The following is a 22,705-nucleotide window of genomic DNA, read 5'->3' as shown; positions in this document are numbered from 1 at the left end:
TTTGGGGGGGGGGGTCTGTAGTGTATGCGGGAGCAAAGAGCACAAGATGCAAAACTTAGAAAGGATAAGGTGATTCCTTCTGCTGTGTAGTTACCACTTCAAACAGGAAGCTGATGTGTGTGTAGTTCGCTATGAGGGGAGGGTTGTGTGAGCCGTGTGTGTCTGACGCTAACCTCATTCTCTCTCTAGTATGTCTCAAGATTCTTGCATCAGCCCTGTGTTGTCGTACACACTTCAGTCTCCCTCTGTACTGGAAACAGTGAATCACTTACAGTAGAAAAGGTCCTCTTTACCAAAAATTCGATTTTGAATTGCCTTCAGTATATCACAAGATAACACACACACTAACATAGACACACACACACTAACACACACACAGTGAGATATTATTCTTAGCTGTTTCAATAGAGTGGGTGTACCCCAGCTACTGTAGCCTGTACTGCCTCTAGTCTTCTCAGAATTTGGGGAGAAGTCTCTCAGAGTTATTATAAGTAGACTGGAGTTATTTTAAGACTCAGCAAGCCACCATGAGACTGCTGCTTTGTCATAGCTGTCAGTAAATATCTGGCAAGGGATGTGACTTGTGACTGAGGCTGAGTAGTAGCCTACAGATCTACTGTATGTGCACTTGCACATGCTGGTTTCTCTGTCTCTATGGTCACCTCTTGTCTTGGTCGCCATGGCTTCATTTGCAAATGAAATGCTGAGTCACTTTAGGCGCGCATAGAGAGAGAGAGGGAGAGAGAGACGGAGAAGAGAGAGAGAGAGAGGGAGAGAGAGAGATGTACAGTAACAGCCAGGTAGAGGCAGTTACACAGCATGAGTATCATAAATATCGCGTTTAAATAAGGCGATCTATTTCCAGTGGAAATGTCCGCTGCAGCTGGCACACGCATATGCCCTCCAACGTTCCTCTCCTTCTCTGTGCCCACCTCTCAGCCCCGCTGTGATCCCTCACAGACCTCCAACCTGCCCCAGGAGTCTCTATATCAACATGCCCACCCCGGCCCTCCTTCCCTCCCACCTCGCTGCGACAGACACTGCCGCTGGCCTATCGCACCGTGGCCGAACCCCCTGTGCCCTGCCCACCCCAGCGGTCCCTCTCCAGCCCCGCCAGAGCCAATCCGCAGCGGGGTGTAAGTAGGGCAAGCCGCTTCCTGGTTCAAGGAGGAGCTGCCTGGAGTAGGAATGGGCCAGTGGAGTCAGAGAGGGGGGAGAGCAGCCCAGCGAGCCGGCGGTCTGCGAAGAGAGAGCCGAGGCAGGGGGATATAAACGCCGGCAGAGAGACAAGAAGAGGCGGATATTACAGAGAACTCCCGGGTGATACGTGGTTCGTCAGAGGGAGTGGTTTGAGATTTTGGACAGTGCGGAAAGAGCGGTGACCCCCGGGGAGCGACGGGGGGGGGAGCCAGGAAGTACAGAAGCCGGTCAGGTGGGACGCGACGAGACAACACAGGTGACACCGGCGCACAGGTAAACCCGCTCCCTCACTCGCTCTCTGTTTCTTGGGGAAATTATGGAATTTTTAAAGTTAGGATTTTACGCTTGTCATTCCCATTTTCTATAACAACCGCCCCTGAACTCCCCCTTCCTCCCTCCCCATCGGTCCTAACCGGGGTCACGGGAGGACTACGTCATGGGTATTCGGTAACTCCCGTGTGACGTGTCGACAATAATTTCTCCCTAGAATTTTCGCGCTCTCTTTTCCTAGAGGCCTATTTTGACACATAAGCACGCATACTATTTAAATTACGTTAGCAGCGAATATGTATTTGATCTCAGGTTAGTTGTTTTGTGTTGCTACCTGTGTGGATGTGGCCAGGTGAACAAGCAGGGTCGACGGGTACACTTCTGGAGGCTTGGCTTCTAATTATAGCAGCGAACACCGGCTGACATCCAAAACCTAACCTGTTCTCACGCACATCACCGGCCTCTGTAGGCAACAAGCCATGTGTTCCACCACAGGGCAACTTTGGCCACGAATGATATTATTCCAAGACCCTTTCAGTGGGCAATGCTGTTGTCACCACACTTTGATATATCCTTCGTCTTAAATTCTATAGCTCTGTTGCTGATGTAAAGTTATTGAAATGTATATTAATGTTGGATGGATGAGGGCTTTTAAATGTATAACTATGGATGGTGGGGGGCTGTCATGCATGTGACTTTGCATTAGTTGTGGGTGTGTGTGTGTGTGCGTTGCTGACTCGCCCCTCTTGTGGTACAGACCGGCTGAACCAGCCAAACTGGCTTGGGTTTGGTCGTCTGTCTGAGTTTGTTGTTTCATTTACAACTTTATGGACACCATGTTATTAGTCGAATACACAGAAGGGTTTCTGGTCTACAATATTCATTTGGTGGTTTTAAACATGTATTTTTCACACAATAATTCTCCAAACAGTGTTGGTTCTAGACCTAAACTTCAATGCACTTAGAAGGAATAAGGAATATATTTGGCCTGTAAGAGTATGTAGGCTAATATTTGTACAGTGGGTTTCTGTGTGTGTGCTTGACAAATAGGTATTGTTGACGTCTGCGATGCAGATTAGATTTGTCACCAACCACAACTCAGTGAATAATGACACTATTATGTGTGAGAGTGATGGAAGAGAAAGCCCAGCGAGAAGCAGAAACGTTGTTCTGCACTGTCACCCCTAACTGCACCTTGTCTGAACTGAAGCAGTCTTCTCACCAACTAATTGACAGTTGGGAGACCTGGAAAGTCTGTGTAAACTGTCTTTGGCTTTAGTGGTAACTGATCTACCCCTCCCTCTCTTCTCATCTCTCCTTCCATCTCTCCTTCTGGTGTCATGGTAACTTAATTACTCCTTTCATTTACTAGATTGGACTATTCTCATGCCCTCTCTCTCTCTCTTTCACTCTCTCCCTACCACACACACACATGTTCACATGTACACACTCACAAACACCAAATTACATTTACATGCGCCTTTTCAATTATGACAGGTAATGGGTATAGTCTCTGCTCTTTCCACTGAGTATGGGATAGTGGAGTGTGTGTTTGTGTGTGTCTGAGTATGTCTGTGGTCCTACACAGGTGTGTGCTGTCCCTTTTTCTCAGCCCTGTTCATTGTTAGTGTAGGCCACTTCTGCTCTGGGGCATGGTGAAGTGGGAAGTGGTCTGGATCCGCCCCCTCCCCCCGTCTGTGCGTGTGTTTAGGTCGTTCATGTTCTTTATTTTTATTCACGCTTTTTATTTACCGCTTCTCGTTTACCTTTTGATTTCCTGTTTCTGTCTCTCCTTTCCCTCCTTCACTCTTTTACTTCACCTCTCCCCTCAATATTTGTCCCTATCCCTTCCCTGTGTCCCTGTCTCTCACGTAGCAGATATCAAATGCTGTATACTGTGCCTAGAGAAAGTATTCAACCCCCTTTTTCAAAATGTTGTTGCGTTACAAAGTGGGATTAAAATTGATTTGTCATTTTTTTGTCAGTGATCTAAACAAAATACTCTGTAATGTCAAAGTGGAAGAAAAATGTTTCAAAAATTAATGAAAAGTGAAACATTAGAAAGAATCCCCACCCCTTGACTTTTTCCACATTTTGTTGTGTTACAGCCTGAATTTAAAATGGATTAAATTGAGATGTTTTGTCACTGATCTACACACAATACCCTATAATGTCAAAGTGGAAGTATGTTTTTCAAAATGTTTACAAATTAATTAAAAATGAAAAGCTGAAATGTCTTGAGTCAATAAGTATTCAACCCCTTTGTTATTGCAAGCCAAAATAAGTTAAGGAGTCCAAATTTGCTCAACAAGTCACATAAGTTGCATGGACTCACTCTGTGTGCAATAATAGTGTTTAACATGATTTTTGAATGACTACCTAATCTCTGTACCCCACAAATACAATTATCTGTAAGGTCCCTCAGTCGAGCAGTGAATTTCAAACACAGATTCAACCACAATGACCATGGAGGTTTTCCAATGCCTCGCAAAGAAGGGAACCTATAGGTAAATGGGTAAAAATAACCCCCAGAGTCAATACATGTTAGAAACACCTTTTGGTAGCAACTACAGCTGTAAGTCTTTTTGGCTAAGTCTCTAAGAGCTTTGCACACCTGGATTGTACAATATTTGCCCATCATTCTTTTTAAAATGTTAAAGTCTTGCCATAGATTTCCAACTCAATTTAAGTCAAAACTGTAACTAGACCACTCAGGAACATTCAATGTGGTCTTGGTAAGCAACTTCAGTGTAGATTTGGCCTTATGTTTTAGGTTATTGTCCTGCTGAAAGGTGAATTCGTCTTCCAGTGTCTGTTGGAAAGTAGACTGAACCAGGTTTTCCTCTAGGATATTTCCTGTGCTTAGCTCTATTCTGTTTCTTTTTATCCTAAAAAACTCCCTAGTCCTTGCCGATTACAAGCATACTTATAACATGATGTCGCCTCCACTATGCTTGAAAATATGGAGAGTGGTACTCGGTAATGTGTTTTGTTGGATTTGCCCCAAACATAACACTTTTTATTCAGGACAACAAGTTCATTGCTTTGCCACATTTTTTTGCAGTATTACTTTAGTGCCTTGTTGCAAACAGGATGCATGTTTTGGAATATTTTTTATTATGTACAGGCTTCCTTCTTTTCACTTTGTCAATTAGGTTAGTATTGTGGAGTAACTACAATGTTGTTGATCGATCCTCAGCTTTCTCCTATCACAGCCATTAAACTCTGTAACTATTTAAAAATTACTATTGGCCTCATGGTCAAATCCTGGGCGGTTTCCTTCCTCTCCGGCAACTGAGTTAGGAAGGACGCCTGTATCTTTGTAGTGACTGGGTGTGTTGACACCATCCAAAGCCTAATTAATAACTTCACCCTGCTCAAAGGGATATTCAGTGTCTGCTCTTTTTCTTTTTTTTACCCATACAACAGTCGGTGCATTTCTTTGCGAGGCATTGGAAAACCTCCCTGGTCTTTGTGGTTGAATACAGTGCATTCGGAAAGTATTCAGACCCCTTCACTTTTTCCACATTTTGTTACTTTACAGCCTTATTCTAAAATTGATGAAATTGTTTTTTTCCCTCATCAATCTACACACAATAACCCATAATGACAAAGCAAAAACAGGTTTTTAGAAATGGAAATATCATATTTACATAAGTATTCAGACCCTTTACTCAGTACTTTGTTGAAGCACCTTTGGCAGCAATTACAGCCTCGAGTCTTCTTGGGTATGACGCTACAAGCTTGGCACACCTGTATTAGGGGAGTTTCTCCCATTCTTCTCTGCAGATCCTCTCAAGCTCTGTCAGGTTGGATGGGGAGCGTCGCTACACAGCTATTTTCAGGTCTCTCCAGAGATGTTCGATCCGGTTCAAGTCCAGGCTCTGGCTGGGCCACTCAAGGACATTCAGGGGCTTGTCCCAAAGCCACTCCTGCGTTGTCTTGGCTGTGTGCTTAGGGTTGTTGTCCTGTTGGAAGGTGAACCTTCGCCCTAGTCTGAGGTCCTGAGCGCTCTGGAGCAGGTTTTCATTAAGGATCTATCTGTACTTTGCTCCGTTCATCTTTCCCTCGATCCTGATTAGTCTCCCAGACCCTGCCGTTGAAAAACATCCCCACAGCATGATGCTGCCACCACCATGCTTCACCGTAGGGATGGTGCCAGGTTTCCTCCAGATGTGACGCTTGGCATTCAGGCCAAAGACTTCAATCTTGGTTTCATCAGACCAGAGAATCTTGTTTCTCATAGTCTGAGAGTCCTTTAGGTGACTTTTGGCAAACTCCAGGCATGCTGTCATGTGCCTTTTACTGAGGAGTGGCTTCCGTCTGGCCACTCTACCACAAAGGCCTGATTGGTGGAGTGCTACAGAGATGGTTGTCCTTCTGGAATGTTCTCCCATCTCCACAGAGGAACTCTGGAGCTCTGTCAGAGTGACCATCTGGTTCTTGGTCACCTCCCTGACCAAGGCCCTTTTCCTGATTGCTCAGTTTGGCTGGGCGGCCAGCTCCAGGAAGAGTCTTGGTGGTTCCAAACCTCTTCCATTTAAGAATGATGGAGGCCACTGTGTTCTTGGGGACCTTCAATGCTGCAGAAATTTTTTGGTACCCTTCCCCAGATCTGTGCCTCGACAGAATCCTGTCTCTGAGCTCTACGGACAATTCCTTCGACTTCATGGCTTGTTTTTTTTTCTGACATGCATTGTCAACTGTGGGACCTTTATATAGACAGGTGTGTGCCTTTCCAAATCATGTCCAGTTAATTGAATTTACCACAGGTGGGCTCCAATCCAGTTGTAGAAACATCTCAAGGATGAACAATGGAAACAGGATGCACCTGAGCTCAATTTCGAGTCTCATAGCAAAGGGTCTGAATACTTATGTAAATAAGGTTCACAACTCGACTGAGTTTGGAAAGAGGAAAATTATCTGTATGTGTGGGGTACAGATATGGGGTGGTCATTCATAAATAATGTTAACCACTATTATTGCACACACAGTGAGTCCATGCAATGTATTATGTGATTTGTTAAGCAAATTTGTACTCCTGAACCTATTTCGGCATGCCATAACAAAGGAGTTGGGGCCCCGTGTAGCTCAGTTGGTAGAGCATGGCGTTTGCAACGCCAGGGTTGTGGGTTTGTTTCCCACGGGGGGCCAGTGTGAAAAATAAAATGTATGCACTCACTAACTCTAAGTCGCTCTGGATAAGAGCGTCTGCTAAATGACTAAAATGTAAAAATGTAAAATGAGTTGAATACTGATTGACTCAAGACATTGCAGCTTTTCACTTTTTATTAATTTGTAAAAATGTCTCAAATCTAAATTTCACTTTGACATTCTAGGATATTGTGTGTAGATTAGTAACACAACATCTCAATTGAATCTATTTTAAATTCAGGCTGTAACACAACAAAATGTGGAAAAAGTCAAGGGGGTTGAATACTTTCTGAAGGCGTATCTTGGTGTCTATCTGTCAGTCCTCAGGGATCAATAAAGTTTGTTCAAATCCAAATCATCTAACTATCCACACATCTCATCCCCTCAGCTTTGTATCCCTGGAAACCGGTTGACTCTGCTGGAGAAGAACAGAAACAGAGGAAGAAGAGGAATATACAGAGGGAGGAAGAGAGCAGGGACCTGTCCTCCTCTGAGTTTATGGACTGGAGGTAAGAGGTGTGGAATGTTGAGTCCTTTTCAGATGAACTCCGCCCCCATTCTGATCCAGAGTGTTGCACAATAAGTGCATTGAACTAAGGAAAGTGTTAGTGTGCCAGTCGTTGACAGCTCCTGTCCTGTCCTACTGTAGATATAGGAACTAGAGATTATATTACATGGCTGTCCTCTGGTGCTGCAGGCCACTCCCATAAAATAAATCAGTGGACCTCCATACGTGTTAAAGTGTGTTGAATGAGGGCACCCCCATAAGATACTGATTTTGGTACAGTCCAGTATGTGTCAGGAAGGAACCCCCCAGAGTTGATGTGTACTGTACAGTATATTGTGTATGCAGGTAACTGACTGAGTCTCACTCTGTCTTCTTTCACTGATACTCAGCCAGGATTTTGGACTCAGTGTTTGGAATACGGTTCATTTGAACACGCAAATCCAAGGGTCAGCAATGGCATACATTTACATAAAGTCATTTAGCAGACGCTGTACTTAGAGTTAGTGTGTGGGTGTGTGTGTTTGCGAGCGACAGATCATGTGGTTGGGGCCGTGCAGAAGTGTGACCAGTGGGGAGGGGGGGTGTAACAACAGTGAGTGGTCTTTCAAGGAAAGAGGAACGTTTAAGATAAGACACACACACACACACACACACACACAGGCAGTCACCCAATTCCAGTAAGTATATGAATTAGGGCATGTGGCCCGTATAAAAAAAAAAAAAAAATTCCCCCTGTTCACAATGGGGGTTTCAGTTTCAGATACATACAGTAGGCTGAGTGGGAGGACGAGGCAGGGGAGAGAGGGGGAGAGGGGGGGAGAGAGGGGGAGGACAAAGTGGCATCAGCAGATTTAAGAGCTTCCTCCCTCCCTTCCTTCTATACCTTTACTCCTTCATATCAAATGTATCTTCCTCTCATCCCCCATCATCCCTTCATACCTCTCCCTGTTACCCTACACCACCCATTCATTCCTCCTTTATCGCCTCAGCTCATTCATTCATCCATCCATACTCCCTTTCCATATTCCCTCATTTTCCCACTCTTAGAACGGTTCAACTTTTCGACTACTCTCTTAGTTTCATCTTAGAGTTTTTTGCATATTATCCATTATTCCATTCACACAATGGTCAGAATCAGGGACATGTTCTGTTTGGTTATTACCATATATGGGCACTAAAAACATTTGAACCAATACACTTCATATAGGCCTTAACCATAATGTCTAGGTGCTGTGCCACTGACTAAGGTGCTCTACTGTATGTTGATGTACATCACAGCCTAGTTTGCCTCCAGTCGATCTGTGTCACTAGAGGAAGTAGTGCAAATGGCGTTTCCCCTTTTTCAGTCTCCAGTTTCTGTCGTGTTTCACAGCCCTCTCTCTCTCTCGACCACCGGCCTGTCAGCCTACCAACTCACACCACCCGCCTACTACCGGGGGGGATGGAAGAGCAGGAAGTGGCAATACTTTACTTCCTGTAAAGACAGACACCTCTTAAAGATGAAAAGAGTTTTAAAAAGGAGTGAGAGAGAACATGATTAGCTTTTCTTGTAATGGTGTAAATGTTGGTGTAGAGACTGAGGGGGTGGTGCTCATCAACAGGTACAGTGAGCCAGCGGTTCAGGGAAAGAGAGACAATGACACACACCACAGAGAATCATCTCCTGTATCTTGTTGTGAAAATGACCCCTAACCTTTAGATCAATTTTGACGAGAAATGACAGCTTGATGTTGTAGCTGTTGTAAGTACAGTACCATGGGTAGTCAGTCATCGAGACATTGAGAGTGCGGTATTCGATGAGCTCTAACTCGCTACGCATCAGTAGAATTCCCCCCCGTCAACGTTTGAATCTTTTGTCAAAGCGCTGTACTGCTGTAATTGGGCGATAGATGGATGGGTGTGATCATTCTCAGTTCTGTAGTAGTCCCGCCACTCGGAAGCCAGACCAGTGACAGTCAGGCAGACATTTTATTTACTAAGGGGGCAGAGAGGAACCTTTCTTTGTTGTGTTTCTCTGAGGACAGCTGAAGTAACCGCATATTCTGTGTCAACCTTTCAGCCACGAATTACAGTAAAAGCAACCGCTCTCCCCCCTGTTGACAAACCCCAGAGAACACTACTACAGTATCGTCCTGATGATGTCAGTGAACTGTCCAGCCTTTTGACCTTTACGACCTTTGATTGTGACTTTTAAACTTAACACACACTGTTCGTCACATGTTGACATGGTCTGGAGAGGATATCAGACTAACTGTCATTCTTCTTTTATACTCTAGTTCCCATCTCCTTGTCCCCTACCACTATCAATATCTCTCTTTCTCCTTGTCCCCTACCACTATCAATATCTCTCTTTCTCCTTGTCCCCTACCACAATCAATATCTCTCTTTCTCCTTGTCCCCTACCACAATCAATATCACTCTTTCTCCTTGTCCCCTACCACTATCAATATCTCTCTTTCTCCTTGTCCCCTACCACAATCAATATCTCTCTTTCTCCCTGTAGCCATATACTGTATCAGTTGTATTCTGTCTCTTTCTCAGAGCTGACATGGTCGTTCCTCCTTTACTTGTCTGTCTGTTTTGTCATCCATTTATCTCTCCATCTCACCTCGTGGTCGTCAGTCCTCACAGCAGAGGAAGAGGAAGCCGATCAGGATCAGTTAGTTTTGCGACATCGGTGTGTGTGTGTGTGTTTGTAGGGGTATGTGTCTACGTGTGTCTGTCTCTGTGTGTGTGTGTGTGTGTCTGTCCTAGTGTGTGTTTTGCGACATCATTCTCTGAAAAGGGAGGTAGTGTGTAAGACCTAGGAGCAGCTGTCGAGACCCTCCCTAATGATGTGGCAACTTCACCCAGCAAGCAGACACACATACAGTGGGGGAAAAAAGTATTTAGTCAGCCACCAATTGTGCAAGTTCTCCCACTTAAAAAGATGAGAGAGGCCTGTAATTTTCATCATAGGTACACGTCAACTATGACAGACAAAATGAGAAAAAAAATCCAGAAAATCACATTGTAGGATTTTTAATGAATTTATTTGCAAATTATGGTGGAAAATAAGTATTTGGTCAATAACAAAAGTTTCTCAATACTTTGTTATATACCCTTTGTTGGCAATGACACAGGTCAAACGTTTTCTGTAAGTCTTCACAAGGTTTTCACACACTGTTGCTGGTATTTTGGCCCATTCCTCCATGCAGATCTCCTCTAGAGCAGTGATGTTTTGGGGCTGTCGCTGGGCAACACAGACTTTCAACTCCCTCCAAAGATTTTCTATGGGGTTGAGATCTGGAGACTGGCTAGGCCACTCCAGGACCTTGAAATGCTTCTTACGAAGTCACTCCTTCGTTGCCCGGGCGGTGTGTTTGGGATCATTGTCATGCTGAAAGACCCAGCCACGTTTCATCTTCAATGCCCTTGCTGATGGAAGGAGGTTTTCACTCAAAATCTCACGATACATGGCCCCATTCATTCTTTCCTTTACACAGATCAGTCGTCCTGGTCCCTTTGCAGAAAAACAGCCCCAAAGCATGATGTTTCCACCCCCATGCTTCACAGTAGGTATGGTGTTCTTTGGATGCAACCCAGCATTCTTTGTCCTCCAAACACGACGAGTTGAGTTTTTACCAAAAAGTTATATTTTGGTTTCATCTGACCATATGACATTCTCCCAATCCTCTTCTGGATCATCCAAATGCACTCTAGCAAACATCAGCCGGGCCTGGACATGTACTGGCTTAAGCAGGGGGACACGTCTGGCACTGCAGGATTTGAGTCCCTGGCGGCGTAGTGTGTTACTGATGGTAGGCTTTGTTACTTTGGTCCCAGCTCTCTGCAGGTCATTCACTAGGTCCCCCCGTGTGGTTCTGGGATTTGCTCACCGTTCTTGTGATCATTTTGACCCCACGGGGTGAGATCTTGCGTGGAGCCCCAGATCGAGGGAGATTATCAGTGGTCTTGTATGTCTTCCATTTCCTAATAATTGCTCCCACAGTTGATTTCTTCAAACCAAGCTGCTTACCTATTGCAGATTCAGTCTTCCCAGCCTGGTGCAGGTCTACACTTTTGTTTCTGGTGTCCTTTGACAGCTCTTTGGTCTTGGCCATAGTGGAGTTTGGAGTGTGACTGTTTGAGGATGTGGACAGGTGTCTTTTATACTGATAACAAGTTCAAACAGGTGCCATTAATACAGGTAACGAGTGAGGACAGAGGAGCCTCTTAAAGAAGAAGTTACAGGTCTGTGAGAGCCAGAAATCTTTCTTGTTTGTAGGTGACCAAATACTTATTTTCCACCATAATTTGCAAATAAATTCATAAAAAAATCCTACAATGTGATTTTCTGGAGAAAAAAAATCTCAATTTGTCTGATGAAATTTACAGGCCTCTCTCATCTTTTTAAGTGGGAGAACTTGCACAATTGGTGGCTGACTAAATACTTTTTTTCCCTACTGTACACACAGTGCATCAAATACACAAGTCACACACACACACACACAAGCTTTTTTCATCCGTTCGTGAAAACACACAAACTCACACAAGTTCTGCACATAAATGGACCACTCATTCACACACTCCGTGTTCACACATGTAGTCTTGGGGGTTGGCTAAAACTGCTGACCAGATACAGATAGAAGGTGTGAAACCACTTTGTCAGCATGTGGTAGAACTAGTAAAGCCCTCCCATACACTCACGTATGCACTGTGTGTGTGTTCCCCATCTTTCTGAAACTCCCTTTCACTGATTGCTAATGATAGCGATTGCTACCACATCTCCCCTCAGACATCTGCAGACACACACCTGCAAGGACTCACTGCAGCTACTTCCTGTCACACTCTCGTTCCCTCACTCTTTCTTTCTTCTAACATTCTCTCTTTCTCTAACCTCTGTTCACGTCACTGTTCCTCTCCCTCTCATCTCTGCCTTTCTCTCCCCCCTCCTCTCCCCTTCTCTGTAACATAATTATCTTCTCTTATTTCTTCACTTTGACACAGATTGTTGGTAAATACTTTGCTGTTAGATTTACTCCACCCTACCTCATTCTATACCTATCTCTCCATCTTTTTTTACACCCACCCCTCACTCACTCGTTCGCTGACAGTCTTTTACCACCTCTCCTCTCCCACTCTCTGCTTTCCTTGTATGTTCTCTAGGAACACGTCTGTTTTAAGTCAAACAAACCTCCCCCGTCTTCTTCTCTTCTCCTTGATCTCCCCTCAAATCTCAGACCCCCTTTCCTCTTTCCAACCTCAGATTTCTCTCTCTTTTTTTCTCCCTCTCCTCTTCTCGCTCCTGTTTTTGACAGAGAGACGTGTCTGCTCTATACAATACATTTCTATGTGAAGGTTCTGTACCGTTCGTCCCTCCTGAATAAAACCCTTGATTCCCATCAGTAAAGAAGGATAACATGCAAAATGTCCTCGGTGTGGTGTGGCGTGGGAAGGCTGGGTTAAGGGCCTCCGTTCTGTACCGCTCTGCCAACCAAATGAATAATGTAATGTGTTCTTGGAACCAAGACCTCAACACACACACTGCCCCAGTTTAGCTAGGCAGAGGGGCTGGATGCAGGGACAAAAGGAACCTTTTCCAGGATATGATTTGTGTGTTTTTCTTACTCAAATGCACTTTGCCACTATTAAGAATTTCCTCCATCCTCGCAAGTGTTTATTGCGTGGTTGAGTGCAATTATTATTCCCTATATAATCAGATATTTTTAAGCTTTATAGAATTGCTTTAGCCACGTCTTGGAGGAAATGGATGTACCGGTAATTACCATAATATTGTGTTTATTCTCGTTATCCAGCATTTTAACGAGTTCAAATGACGATTCAAATTCTCTCTGGCTGGGTCTGTTTTTATATCTCTTTGAAAGATGCAAATAGCCGGTTCAGGGAGAACTATCAGTGGAGAGGGTCTGGGTTTTATTGTACTTCAGAAACGGTGCATGGTAAAGATATACTGTAAATGATGAAGATGATGATGGAGGAAGAGGTGGAGAACGGGGATGTGTCTCACATTTAATAACAATTCATACTTGCAATAAGCCTTCATGACGTCTTGTGAATGCTTTATAACTGCTTTATGAATGCCTGTAAATGTATTCATAATTCATTACATACAGGTGGTTCATAGAGTGTTGCCAACTCCTTGTGTTGGGCTGAATAAGGTTATATGTGGGCAGGAACTCATCATCCCCTTTTACCTCTCTTTCACCCCTCCTCTGAGAAGATGCACCTAAACCAACACCTCTCTCTCAGCCCCCTATGTTTAAGAGGGGGAGAGAGGCTAAAAAATAGTGTGTGAGAGAGGGAGAAGGAGATAGAGAAAGCACTGAGAGCCAGAGGAGCACGTGGAGGAGGAGAAACGGTATGAACAGAGAATCATGACTCCTATTTTCATCCACTCAGGCCTTGTGTGTTGTGTTTTGTTTGGGAACAGCAGTTGTTTGGTTCCTACTGTGCTGTTCTGGTTGTCTCATGTAAATGATACATATTTGGACTTTAATTGAGTTCTCGTTTGGTTTGGGTGTAGTTCTGATGGACTGAAATGACCTAGTTTATCCTCCCATTAATATGTGTCATGTTGTGTCTAATGACACATCTCCATAGGTCTGCTGTGTGTTTACATTTACATTTTACATGTTAGTCATTTAGCAGACGCTCTTATCCAGAGCCACTTACAGGAGTAATTAGGGTTAAGTGCCTTAAGGGCACACCGACAGATTTTTCACGTAGTCGGCTCGGGGATTAGAACCAGCAACCTTTCGGTTACTGGCACAACGCTCTTACCCACTGAGCTACCTGCCGCCCCCAAATGGAATAATACATTTTACTGCCACCCACCCCTCTTTAGCTTTGCATAATACTCTTTATAACATATGAATAAAATTCATAAATAGTTTTATTGTATCAAAACAAAAAAAAGTAATATTTTATCACACACAATTTAAATACAATTTTCAGGTTTACAAATGTTGTTTTGTTGTTTACAAATATCTTAGTAAATTGAGTTTATATTCGTACATTGTGTTATTATTTCCAAAAACTTTGTTTCCTTGTTTTCTTTATAGTAATTTATTTAAGCCTTCACTGTAAAAAATACGTTATTTTCTAAATTCAACTAAATGAAGAATAGCTATATTTTTTAAACTTACATTGCATTTTATTTTTATATTTATACAGTATTTCTGGTAAGCTGTGGATTGTTAGGGCCTGTGGCACGTGGATGTGAAACACATTAGAGCATTAGAAGTTTGCTAAAAACACTGCGAGTGAAACGCATTTAAACATATTATGAATGAACACACACACACACACTGGAAAGCGTCTGACATCAGAATTCATTTAAACACATTTCTGTGAATAGAGTAAAGTCATATTTTCCCCCTGGGCCGTTCAGAGCCGAGCAGAGCTGTTATAATTGATGTGGATTGGGAGAAGTTACAGGCTGTAAGGGAAAATAAGCACCAGTGTAATAACAGTCTAATGTCTTGTTTGTGGTAGAGCAGTGTCTACTACTGTTGATCTCTCACTTGGCGAACTTAGTTGAAGTTGCAGTCAAAATGGCAATACGTTTAGCCATTATTTTGATGGTCCAATTGTTTTTTACTTATTCATTCTATCAGGACCCCATTTAAAGTGTTGTTTTTTCCTGTCCAGAAAGATCTAAATTAATCGAATACATTTTGAGTTAAAATGGGGTAATGAACCATTCTAAGAGTTTTTAGAGCGTGAGTGATGTACATAATGAAAGCGAGGGAAGAGGAAGCCGTATTGTCGGAGGGGAGGAAAGGTAGTCAACTGTCGACAGAGGAGTGGGAGTTGAGAATCCGATCTGAAACAGAGTGATAAGTTGGCCACCGATCATTAAAGAAAAAGGGATGACAGTGTTTTATTTTTGGAAAATAAAAATAACTTCTTTACTGCATAAACACTTTTCAACCGGTTTTAATAAACTTGAAGTATGAGGAGTTAGTCATTCAGTGTAATGTAGCCTACAGTTTATACCAGTTGTACAGCATATTTCAACAAGAATTCTTAATATGGGGTTTTAGTTACTATTATATTCATTTGTCACATTTATTTGTCTTCACTGCTTCGTAATGTGTTTTTCATATTTCCAGTAAGCTGTGTTTTGTAAAGTGGTGTGCCGTTATCTGTTTTCGTGAACATAACCGTCTGACATGTTTTTCCACATATAGTTTCCACTTGGGTTGTTTTTTTCTTCATTTTTACCTTCCATTCTTGTGGGAAAAGGAGCTGTGTTTCAAATAATTTGTACTAATTTGTATGTGTTTTATTAAACACGTGTCAGTGTATGTTTGGGTGGCTGTGTAATCTATAGTGCTATAGTGTTAGTTAAGGAGTGATCAGCTGCTTCAGCATGGAGATGTCTGTCCCTGACTGTTAGCATAGGGGCTGCTGAAGAACTAGAAACTAGAAACAGGGTGACTAAGAGAGAGCGAGAAAAGACAGGGGACGAGGGGAGAAAGAGAAGACAGACACAGAGAGAGAAAAGATGGGGCGGCGGGGGTGGGGTGGGGGGGGGATTGTCATGTCTTACCGTCAAACAAAGATCATTGCTACTTTTTAACTGTGTGCAATAGTGTGTGTGTGTGTATTTCAGGGTGTGCCGTTATTAAGTGACTCACGGTTGTTCCATTAACAGGAATCTCTTCCCTTTTTCCGAACAACACTAACGTCCCCCTTCCGAACAACACTTACCCCCTTACCCCCTTCTGAGGAATCGTAAACCACCCCTGACAGCTTTTTTTATTTTACGCCGGAAACTAAACACTAGTATGCTCCTCATATTTGTCTTTTTCTCTCACCCCCTCTTTTGCTCTTTTCACCAACTTAATCTCTCTTTTTAGCTCCTCTGAGATTTCTGAGATGGATTCTGTTCATGTTGAGTTTTCTCTTAAACAAAACCTAATCTCAACTGGGACAGTTGTCTTTTCTATTGGCTTTTTGTTTTGTGCCTCATGACAAGTTCTCTCTCACACACACACACACACACACACAGTGTTTTCGGTGGGGATTTTGACCTTTTCTGGCAGCATCGTCTCCGTCCTCGTCTACTGCTTTTTCCAGTGCGTTGTTTTAGATGTGCTTACGAGCGTAGGAGACACCTCAAACAAATCTCCCTGAAATCACTTCCTACCTGCTCTGAGAGCGGTGGTGGTACAAATCCATGCCAGCGTCAATAGCTTGATGCATCAAACCGAGAATGTTACATGTCAAGAGTTGTTTTAGTGAACAAGCTTTCATTTGGAGAAGACTTCACAGAGTCAGTCAGAGTTGCCCTATGGGTTGTTGTAATGTGACTTCATCATCATCATCATCACTTGTCCTATAGTAAGACCGTCTGTAATATGGCTGGTTGGTTTGTTTGAACGTTTCATCTAATACCTACCTGGATGTCTGTGGCTGGTTCTATTATGACTCACAGCACCAATATGATTTTGGTTCTTACATTACTTCTTCTTTTACAATTTTGATGTTGGTTGAGTAGGTTAAATTGTCACATATTTGACAATGTTGTAGGGTATTTTTGTGCTTCGTTCAAGGTCCCTCATCAGTAATGTAGGTGCATAGAGATCCTTAATTCTGTGCGTAGGTAGCTGATGGCTGAAGGATGACACCACGGGCTGCATCTCAATAGTCTAGCATGGCTTCCTTCCTCTTCTTCGAGGAGAAGAAGCTACTTTAGACTATTGTACCCAAGTTCCCATCACCTGTCTAGAGACGGATGGACAAACGTCCTTCCTACCTGTCCATCAGCCGAGGTCAGAGGTCAGATCTGTGGTCGGGGAGGGGCAGGCCAGGAAGTTGTGTATTTCGGAAACTTACGATCGCTCGTTTCGGAAAATCGACCCGCTGTATTTTGGAGAGAGGGGCGCGTGGGCGAGAAGGGGGAGGGGTATCTCTCAATCTCTCTCTCCGCTGCCGAACACCTTCTTTTCATAAAACAGGAAGCGAGTGAGCGAGCGAGAAAGAGGTAGACATCCCCAAGGATGAACGCGTAACCCCAACTTCTCTGAACTTCGAGAGTTAAAGGTTTAAGGAGGGAGAGGGAGAATAGAAGGCTATAATAAAGAAAGGAAGAAAGGAAGAAAGAAAGGAAGGAAGGAAGAAGCAAGTAAGAGCGAGGAAGACTGAAGTACAAAAACACTTATGCCATGACTCAGACACAGCATCGCCTCCAGTCGACGGTCCCGCTATCAGTCATGAAGGCAGGAAAGGTAGGGGTCCCGTTTGGATTTTGGGTTTAGACTCAGCTGGATGGGTTGAGGTTGGGAGGTAAGGTTCTATTGGTACAGGTGGGATTGGGGTTTCTGTTGAAGAGCGACGATGTGAACGTTAGTGTGTGTGGACTGTATGGGTGGGGTGTGTGTGTTTTTGACATTGCATGAAGATCAACAGACCACAAACTGAACTGAACAATGGGGACTCGGGGAGCCAAGAGAGTGACACGCAACGTGTGTGTGTGTATTTAATCTTGGAGCAGGTTAGTCAGGTGAAACAGAATGTACCGTCGTCGAGGAGAGCCCCTCGGGGTGCTATGTGGACAGTATTATAGGATGGTTAGGGGGCTGTTGGTGGTTGCTATGGGAGGGAGACAAAGGTGGGGGGGAGGGGGGAGTCAGTCTGTTGTTTGTGGAAAATGTGGTCTGCTCAGGTGTGAGTGGTACGGTGGAAAAGGAGAGGGGGTTAGGTGAGAGCCAGGGGAACAGGAGAGGAGAGCCCTTGGTGTTATAAATAAACCTCATCATATGGATACATAGACAGTATAGACTTCTATAGACCTGGTAACCTACCTAGAAAGTAGTCTATGGACCTTGGGAGTCAGTGGCCTGAGATTAGTCAAATGGAGTAAGACACAAACTTCGGTTGTAGGCCTAAATGCTCTCTCTGTCTCACTCTCTCTGTCTCACTCTCTCTGTCTCACTCTCTCTGTCTCACTCTCTCTGTCTCACTCTCTCTGTCTCACTCTCTCTGTCTCACTCTCTCTGTCTCTGTCTCACTCTCACTCTCACTCTCTCTGTCTCACTCTCTCTGTCTCACTCTCTCTGTCTCACTCTCTCTGTCTCACTCTCTCTGTCTCACTCTCTCTGTCTCACTCTCTCTGTCTCTGTCTCTGTCTCACTCTCACTCTCTCTGTCTCACTCTCTCTGTCTCACTCTCTCTGTCTCACTCTCTCTGTCTCACTCTCTCTGTCTCACTCTCTCTGTCTCACTCTCTCTGTCTCACACTCTCTTCCTCCATTATACACCTCCCCTGGAGGGCATGTGTGAAAGGAAGGACAGGAGAGTGGGTGATGAGGTGGTGAAAAGAAGGGAGGAGAAGAACAAGCTTCTGTTATCCTCACACAAACACTTCTAGACACGTCTTGTTTTACCCAACATTAACCCTTCTCTATGTTTTTCAGTTTCCTAAAGTAAAAGTTTTGTTTCAGGAAATACCACACACACACTGTTAAGGATAGATTCAGTGGGCAGAATCCTGACTTGAACTATAGCCATATAACTTGAATCTTCCTTTGACGATGTGACATACGTAAAAGCTCTAACACCTTGTGTATGTCGACGTCCTAAGTCTGGATTTGGCCCAGTACAGTCTGACTCCTCTCTTTCACCTTCCTCATTCTATCTCTTCCTCTCCTTCGTCTCTCTCTCTCTATTTTTAATCAAGGAGCTAAAACAATCAAACTCTCTGTCACACACACACACACACTCTCTCTCTCTGGCACCCCCTTCTCCTCTACCCCTTCTGATCCTCCCAGTTGTCCCCCCTTTCCACCCCCTTTGCCAAAATCACTTTTTCCTGATGTCGTAATCTGGGGTTGAGGGGGTGGAAGTTCGAGGAAGAGGGGAGGAGTGATAGGGAGAGGGGAGCAGTGATTGAAGGAGGGATAGCGCTAAGCTCTTGTTTAATATGGTCCCTCACGTGAAGGAGAGCTCCTTGTGTAAGTCACGCTAGTAATGAAAGGCTACAGTACCAACCAAAATATCTCTGCACCGTGACTGCATTAACTAACACAGTTTTACTTGTCAAAGGGCGCGGTATTTGGTATTTGTGCATTTGTTTCCTGGTATCAAAAGCAATGAAATGTGATCTATATCAAAAGCATACACAATATTGTGATGATGTCACCACACCAGAAGAAATTTTAAACATTTTTGTCTAATTCTTATTTTTTTCCATGTTCAAAAATACATCTGTGGCCACCGAATGAGTTTGACTCAGCCTGAACTTCAATGTCTGTGTTATTCTAACCAACTGTTCCCTCCTGCAGGTGGCGATGTCTCCAGGAGAGGACGGTCTGATCGGGATCCCCTTCCCAGAGCACAGCAACGAGCTCCTGTTCCGCCTCAACGCCCAGCGCAGGGCGGGGCAACTCTGTGACCTCACCCTGACCTCGCGGGGCACCCGCTACCCCACCCACCGCTCTGTCATGGCTGCCGTCAGCCTCTACTTCCGCGGGCTGTTTGGGGCGGAGGAGGGGGCAGAGGCGGGGGGAGGAGGAGGGTTCAGAGTATGCCAGCTGGACTGTGTAACGCCCGATGCCCTGGATGCCCTGCTGGAGTTCGCCTACACGGCCACCCTGACCATCCGCAGCTCTGGCATGAGAGACGTGTTGAGAGGGGCTCAGTTACTCGGGATCCAGTGTGTGGTTGACGCCTGTAGAGACATACTGGGGGAGACGGCGGGGGAGGTAGAGTGGGAGACGGGGGAGCAGAGGGTACAGGCAGAGAGGGAGAGAGAGGTGGCGAGGGGGATTAAGAAAGGCTCCCGGAGGAAGATAGACAGACGGAGAGTCACCAAGGTGGAGTCGTCACACCACCAGCCACTGCCTCATCGCCCGAATGTCAACACACACCAGCACCCCTCCACTCCTCCTCCACACCCCTCACCTGTTCAAGATGGGGCCCGCTCTCAACCCTCCACCCGACCCCCCAGCCCTGAGCAGGAAGAGCACCCCCCCACCATGGGACAGAACGGGGATCGGAAGCAGGGCAGGGGTGCAGGTAGAGGGAGTACAGCAGTCAACGGAGAGGTGCACTGGCCTCAGGAGCGCCTCCTCGCCCCCCACCCCCCTCTCCCCCTCTCAGACGACAGACTGTCAGAAGACGAGGAGGAGATGGAGGGAGTAGGGAACGGAGGGGTGCCCAGCTTTACTTCCACCCCCCTGGCAGAGCAAGGGGGGGCCACGGGGGCAGGAGGAGTGGGTAGGAAGAGGAAGTCTCAGACCCCTCAGCAGTGTCCTGTCTGTCAGAAGATCATCCACGGAGCGGGGAAGCTGCCCAGACACATGAGAACACACACCGGGGAGAAACCATTCGAGTGCTCTACCTGCGGGGTCCGCTTCACCAGGTACGTACGTGTGTATTTTAATACTATTAACTATAACAGATTACAGGGCTAGCAATGTCCTACATGTGATGCTAAACCCTTATCCTCTCTCTCTCTCTCTCTCTCTCTCTCTCTCTCTCTCTCTCTCTCTCTCTCTCTCTCTCTCTCTCTCTCTCTCTCTCTCTCTCTCTCTCTCTCTCTCTCTCTCTCTCTCTCTCTCTCTCTCTCTCTCTCTCTCTCTCTCTCTCTCTCTCTCTCTCTCTCTCTCTCTCTCTCTCTCTCTCTCTCTCTCTCTCTCTCTCTCTCTCTCTCTCTCTCTCTCTCTCTCTCTCTCTCTCTCTCTCTCTCTCTCTCTCTCTCTCAGGAATGACAAGTTGAAGATCCACATGCGTAAACACACAGGGGAGCGTCCGTACCCCTGCCCTCACTGCCCCGCCCGCTTCCTGCATTCCTACGACCTGAAGAACCACCTGTCTCTCCATAGCGGGGCGCGACCCTTCGAGTGCCCGCTCTGCCACAAGGCGTTCGCTCGCGAGGACCACCTCCAGCGCCACCGCAAGGGCCTCAGCTGCCTGGAGGTCCGTACCCGGGCACGGCCAAGGCGCGGGTCTGGGGCTGACCACAGGGAGGAGGGAAGAAGGGATAGAGGAGGAGGAGGAAGAGGCCATTCTCCAGACCAGCTCGACCCACTGGAGAATCTGGCCCTGCAGCCCCACGCCTCAGCATTCCACCCCCGTGCTGGGATGGTGGGCCTGGGGGATGAGGCTGGGGTTGGGGCTGGGGCTGGAGGTCAAATGGTGTTCCAGAAGGAGGCTGACAGGGAGCGAGCTTTAGCCCTCTTAGGGCCTCACAGGCTGCCTTACACTGGTCTGCTGTGGAGAAGCCTGGAGCTGGGGGCGAGAGGGGTGGAAGGGGAGGAGGCAGGCGGGGGCCACTCTCCTGCACTTCAGCATGCAAGATGGGAGGAGGCAGGCGGGGGCCACTCTCCTGCACTTCAGCATGCAAGATGGGAGGAGGAGGCAGAGGAGGAGGCAGAGGAGGAAATGGCAGAAGAAGATGAGGAAGACGAATGAGAAGAGAAGAAGAGAAGAGAGTGCATGTATGTGTGTGCGTTTATGTGCATTTGTATATGCATAAGTGTGCGTGTGCGTGCGTTTGTGTGTGTGTGGCACCCACAGTAAGGATGGGGATCTCACTCAGGTGACTGGACCTGCTCCTTCTTACAAAGCGCTTAGAGGAAGACTAAACGATCCCAAAAAAATAATGGAAAACGGGTTTTCTTATTTCTTACTGTTGTTTCATGGCTGTCTGTTTTTAATTCAGTTGTCTCGAGTTCTGTTTCTAGTTGTCTTATTTTACTGTACTTATTTTACTGTATTTCATGTTTGAGCAATTTTATTTCATGTTCTGGTTATTCTTATTTGCTGTACATAAAAATAGGCTTTATTGAGGGAATGTTTTGCGCATATATGTACTGATGGGGATATGGGGTGCTTTTCTCTCACTATGCAAACTGAAGTCTGCAGCTGAGAAAAATAAGGTGTCCAAATGTAAAAAAAAAAAAAATGATTAAACAAATAATGTATTTTTGAGCAGAGTGCTGTTAGAGTAATATAACAATCAAATGTTATTGAAGTTCAAACAATGTATGTACAACATCCATACAGGTCTACTAAACCCTATCACTCTTCATGTCATTACAGTAGCACTCAGCAGGGTCGTAAGAAACCGGGAGCATCCGGTTTTCAGTGGAAAAGCAGAGAAGACACAAAGCCATGAAAACCGGTAGCTTCCGGTTTCTTCCGACCCGCTCAGGCATTTGTTTTACACCTGCTAAATTAGGTAAATATAGTAGTAGGTGTAGAATCTGCTGTTCCACTTTGGGTGTAATGTACTACCCTCTAGTGGTTATTGGTGGAGCTAGTCGCCAATGGCAACAAGTCACACAGGTTTCCTATTGAAGATTATCTAACCCTAGTGGTCTTATTTTAAGGCTTATTATTTTGCTGTCCGTTGTAAGTAGATTTTCATGCCCTTCTTTTTATAAGGCACTGATGATACCAAAGATTTCAGTTTATTTCTTCCTAATCAATCAGTTTGATCAAGCACAGGAGCACCAGAGCTATAGATTGAGATCCCAATGGGCACACACTGGTTGAATCATTGTTGTTTCCACGTCATTTCAATGAAATTACATTAAACCAACGTGGAATAGACGTTGAA

The 22,705-nt window shown here is 45.1% G+C and overlaps 1 protein-coding gene across 3 annotated transcripts; it reads left to right on the top strand.

The window, feature by feature from the left end:
• Positions 1 to 1,121: 1,121 nt before the first annotated feature.
• LOC311121349 (zinc finger and BTB domain-containing protein 7B-like) lies at positions 1,122 to 22,034 on the top strand (the record flags this gene model as incomplete). Of its 3 annotated transcripts, none has more annotated exons than XM_084195848.1 (4): positions 1,122 to 1,473; positions 7,013 to 7,133; positions 19,425 to 20,503; positions 20,847 to 22,034. In XM_084195848.1, 2 exons carry the CDS (start codon positions 19,431 to 19,433, stop codon positions 21,553 to 21,555), a joined length of 1,782 nt encoding a protein of 593 aa, XP_084051974.1. In that variant the 3' UTR covers positions 21,556 to 22,034. The 3 variants fall into 3 exon arrangements, with proteins under 3 accessions (XP_084051974.1, XP_084051975.1, XP_084051976.1); XM_084195849.1 differs by having other exon boundaries at positions 1,127 to 1,473; positions 7,013 to 7,140; XM_084195850.1 differs by lacking the exons at positions 1,122 to 1,473; positions 7,013 to 7,133 and adding an exon at positions 17,308 to 17,370.
• Between the last annotated feature and the right edge of the window lie 671 nt (positions 22,035 to 22,705).

This window comes from Coregonus lavaretus (assembly GCF_964263955.1).
Source record: "Coregonus lavaretus genome assembly, contig: HAP1_SCAFFOLD_1391, whole genome shotgun sequence".
NCBI lineage: Eukaryota > Metazoa > Chordata > Actinopteri > Salmoniformes > Salmonidae > Coregonus > Coregonus lavaretus.
The sequence above is the reverse complement of the archived record's forward strand: the minus strand, read 5'-3'. Positions and strand labels throughout refer to the sequence as shown.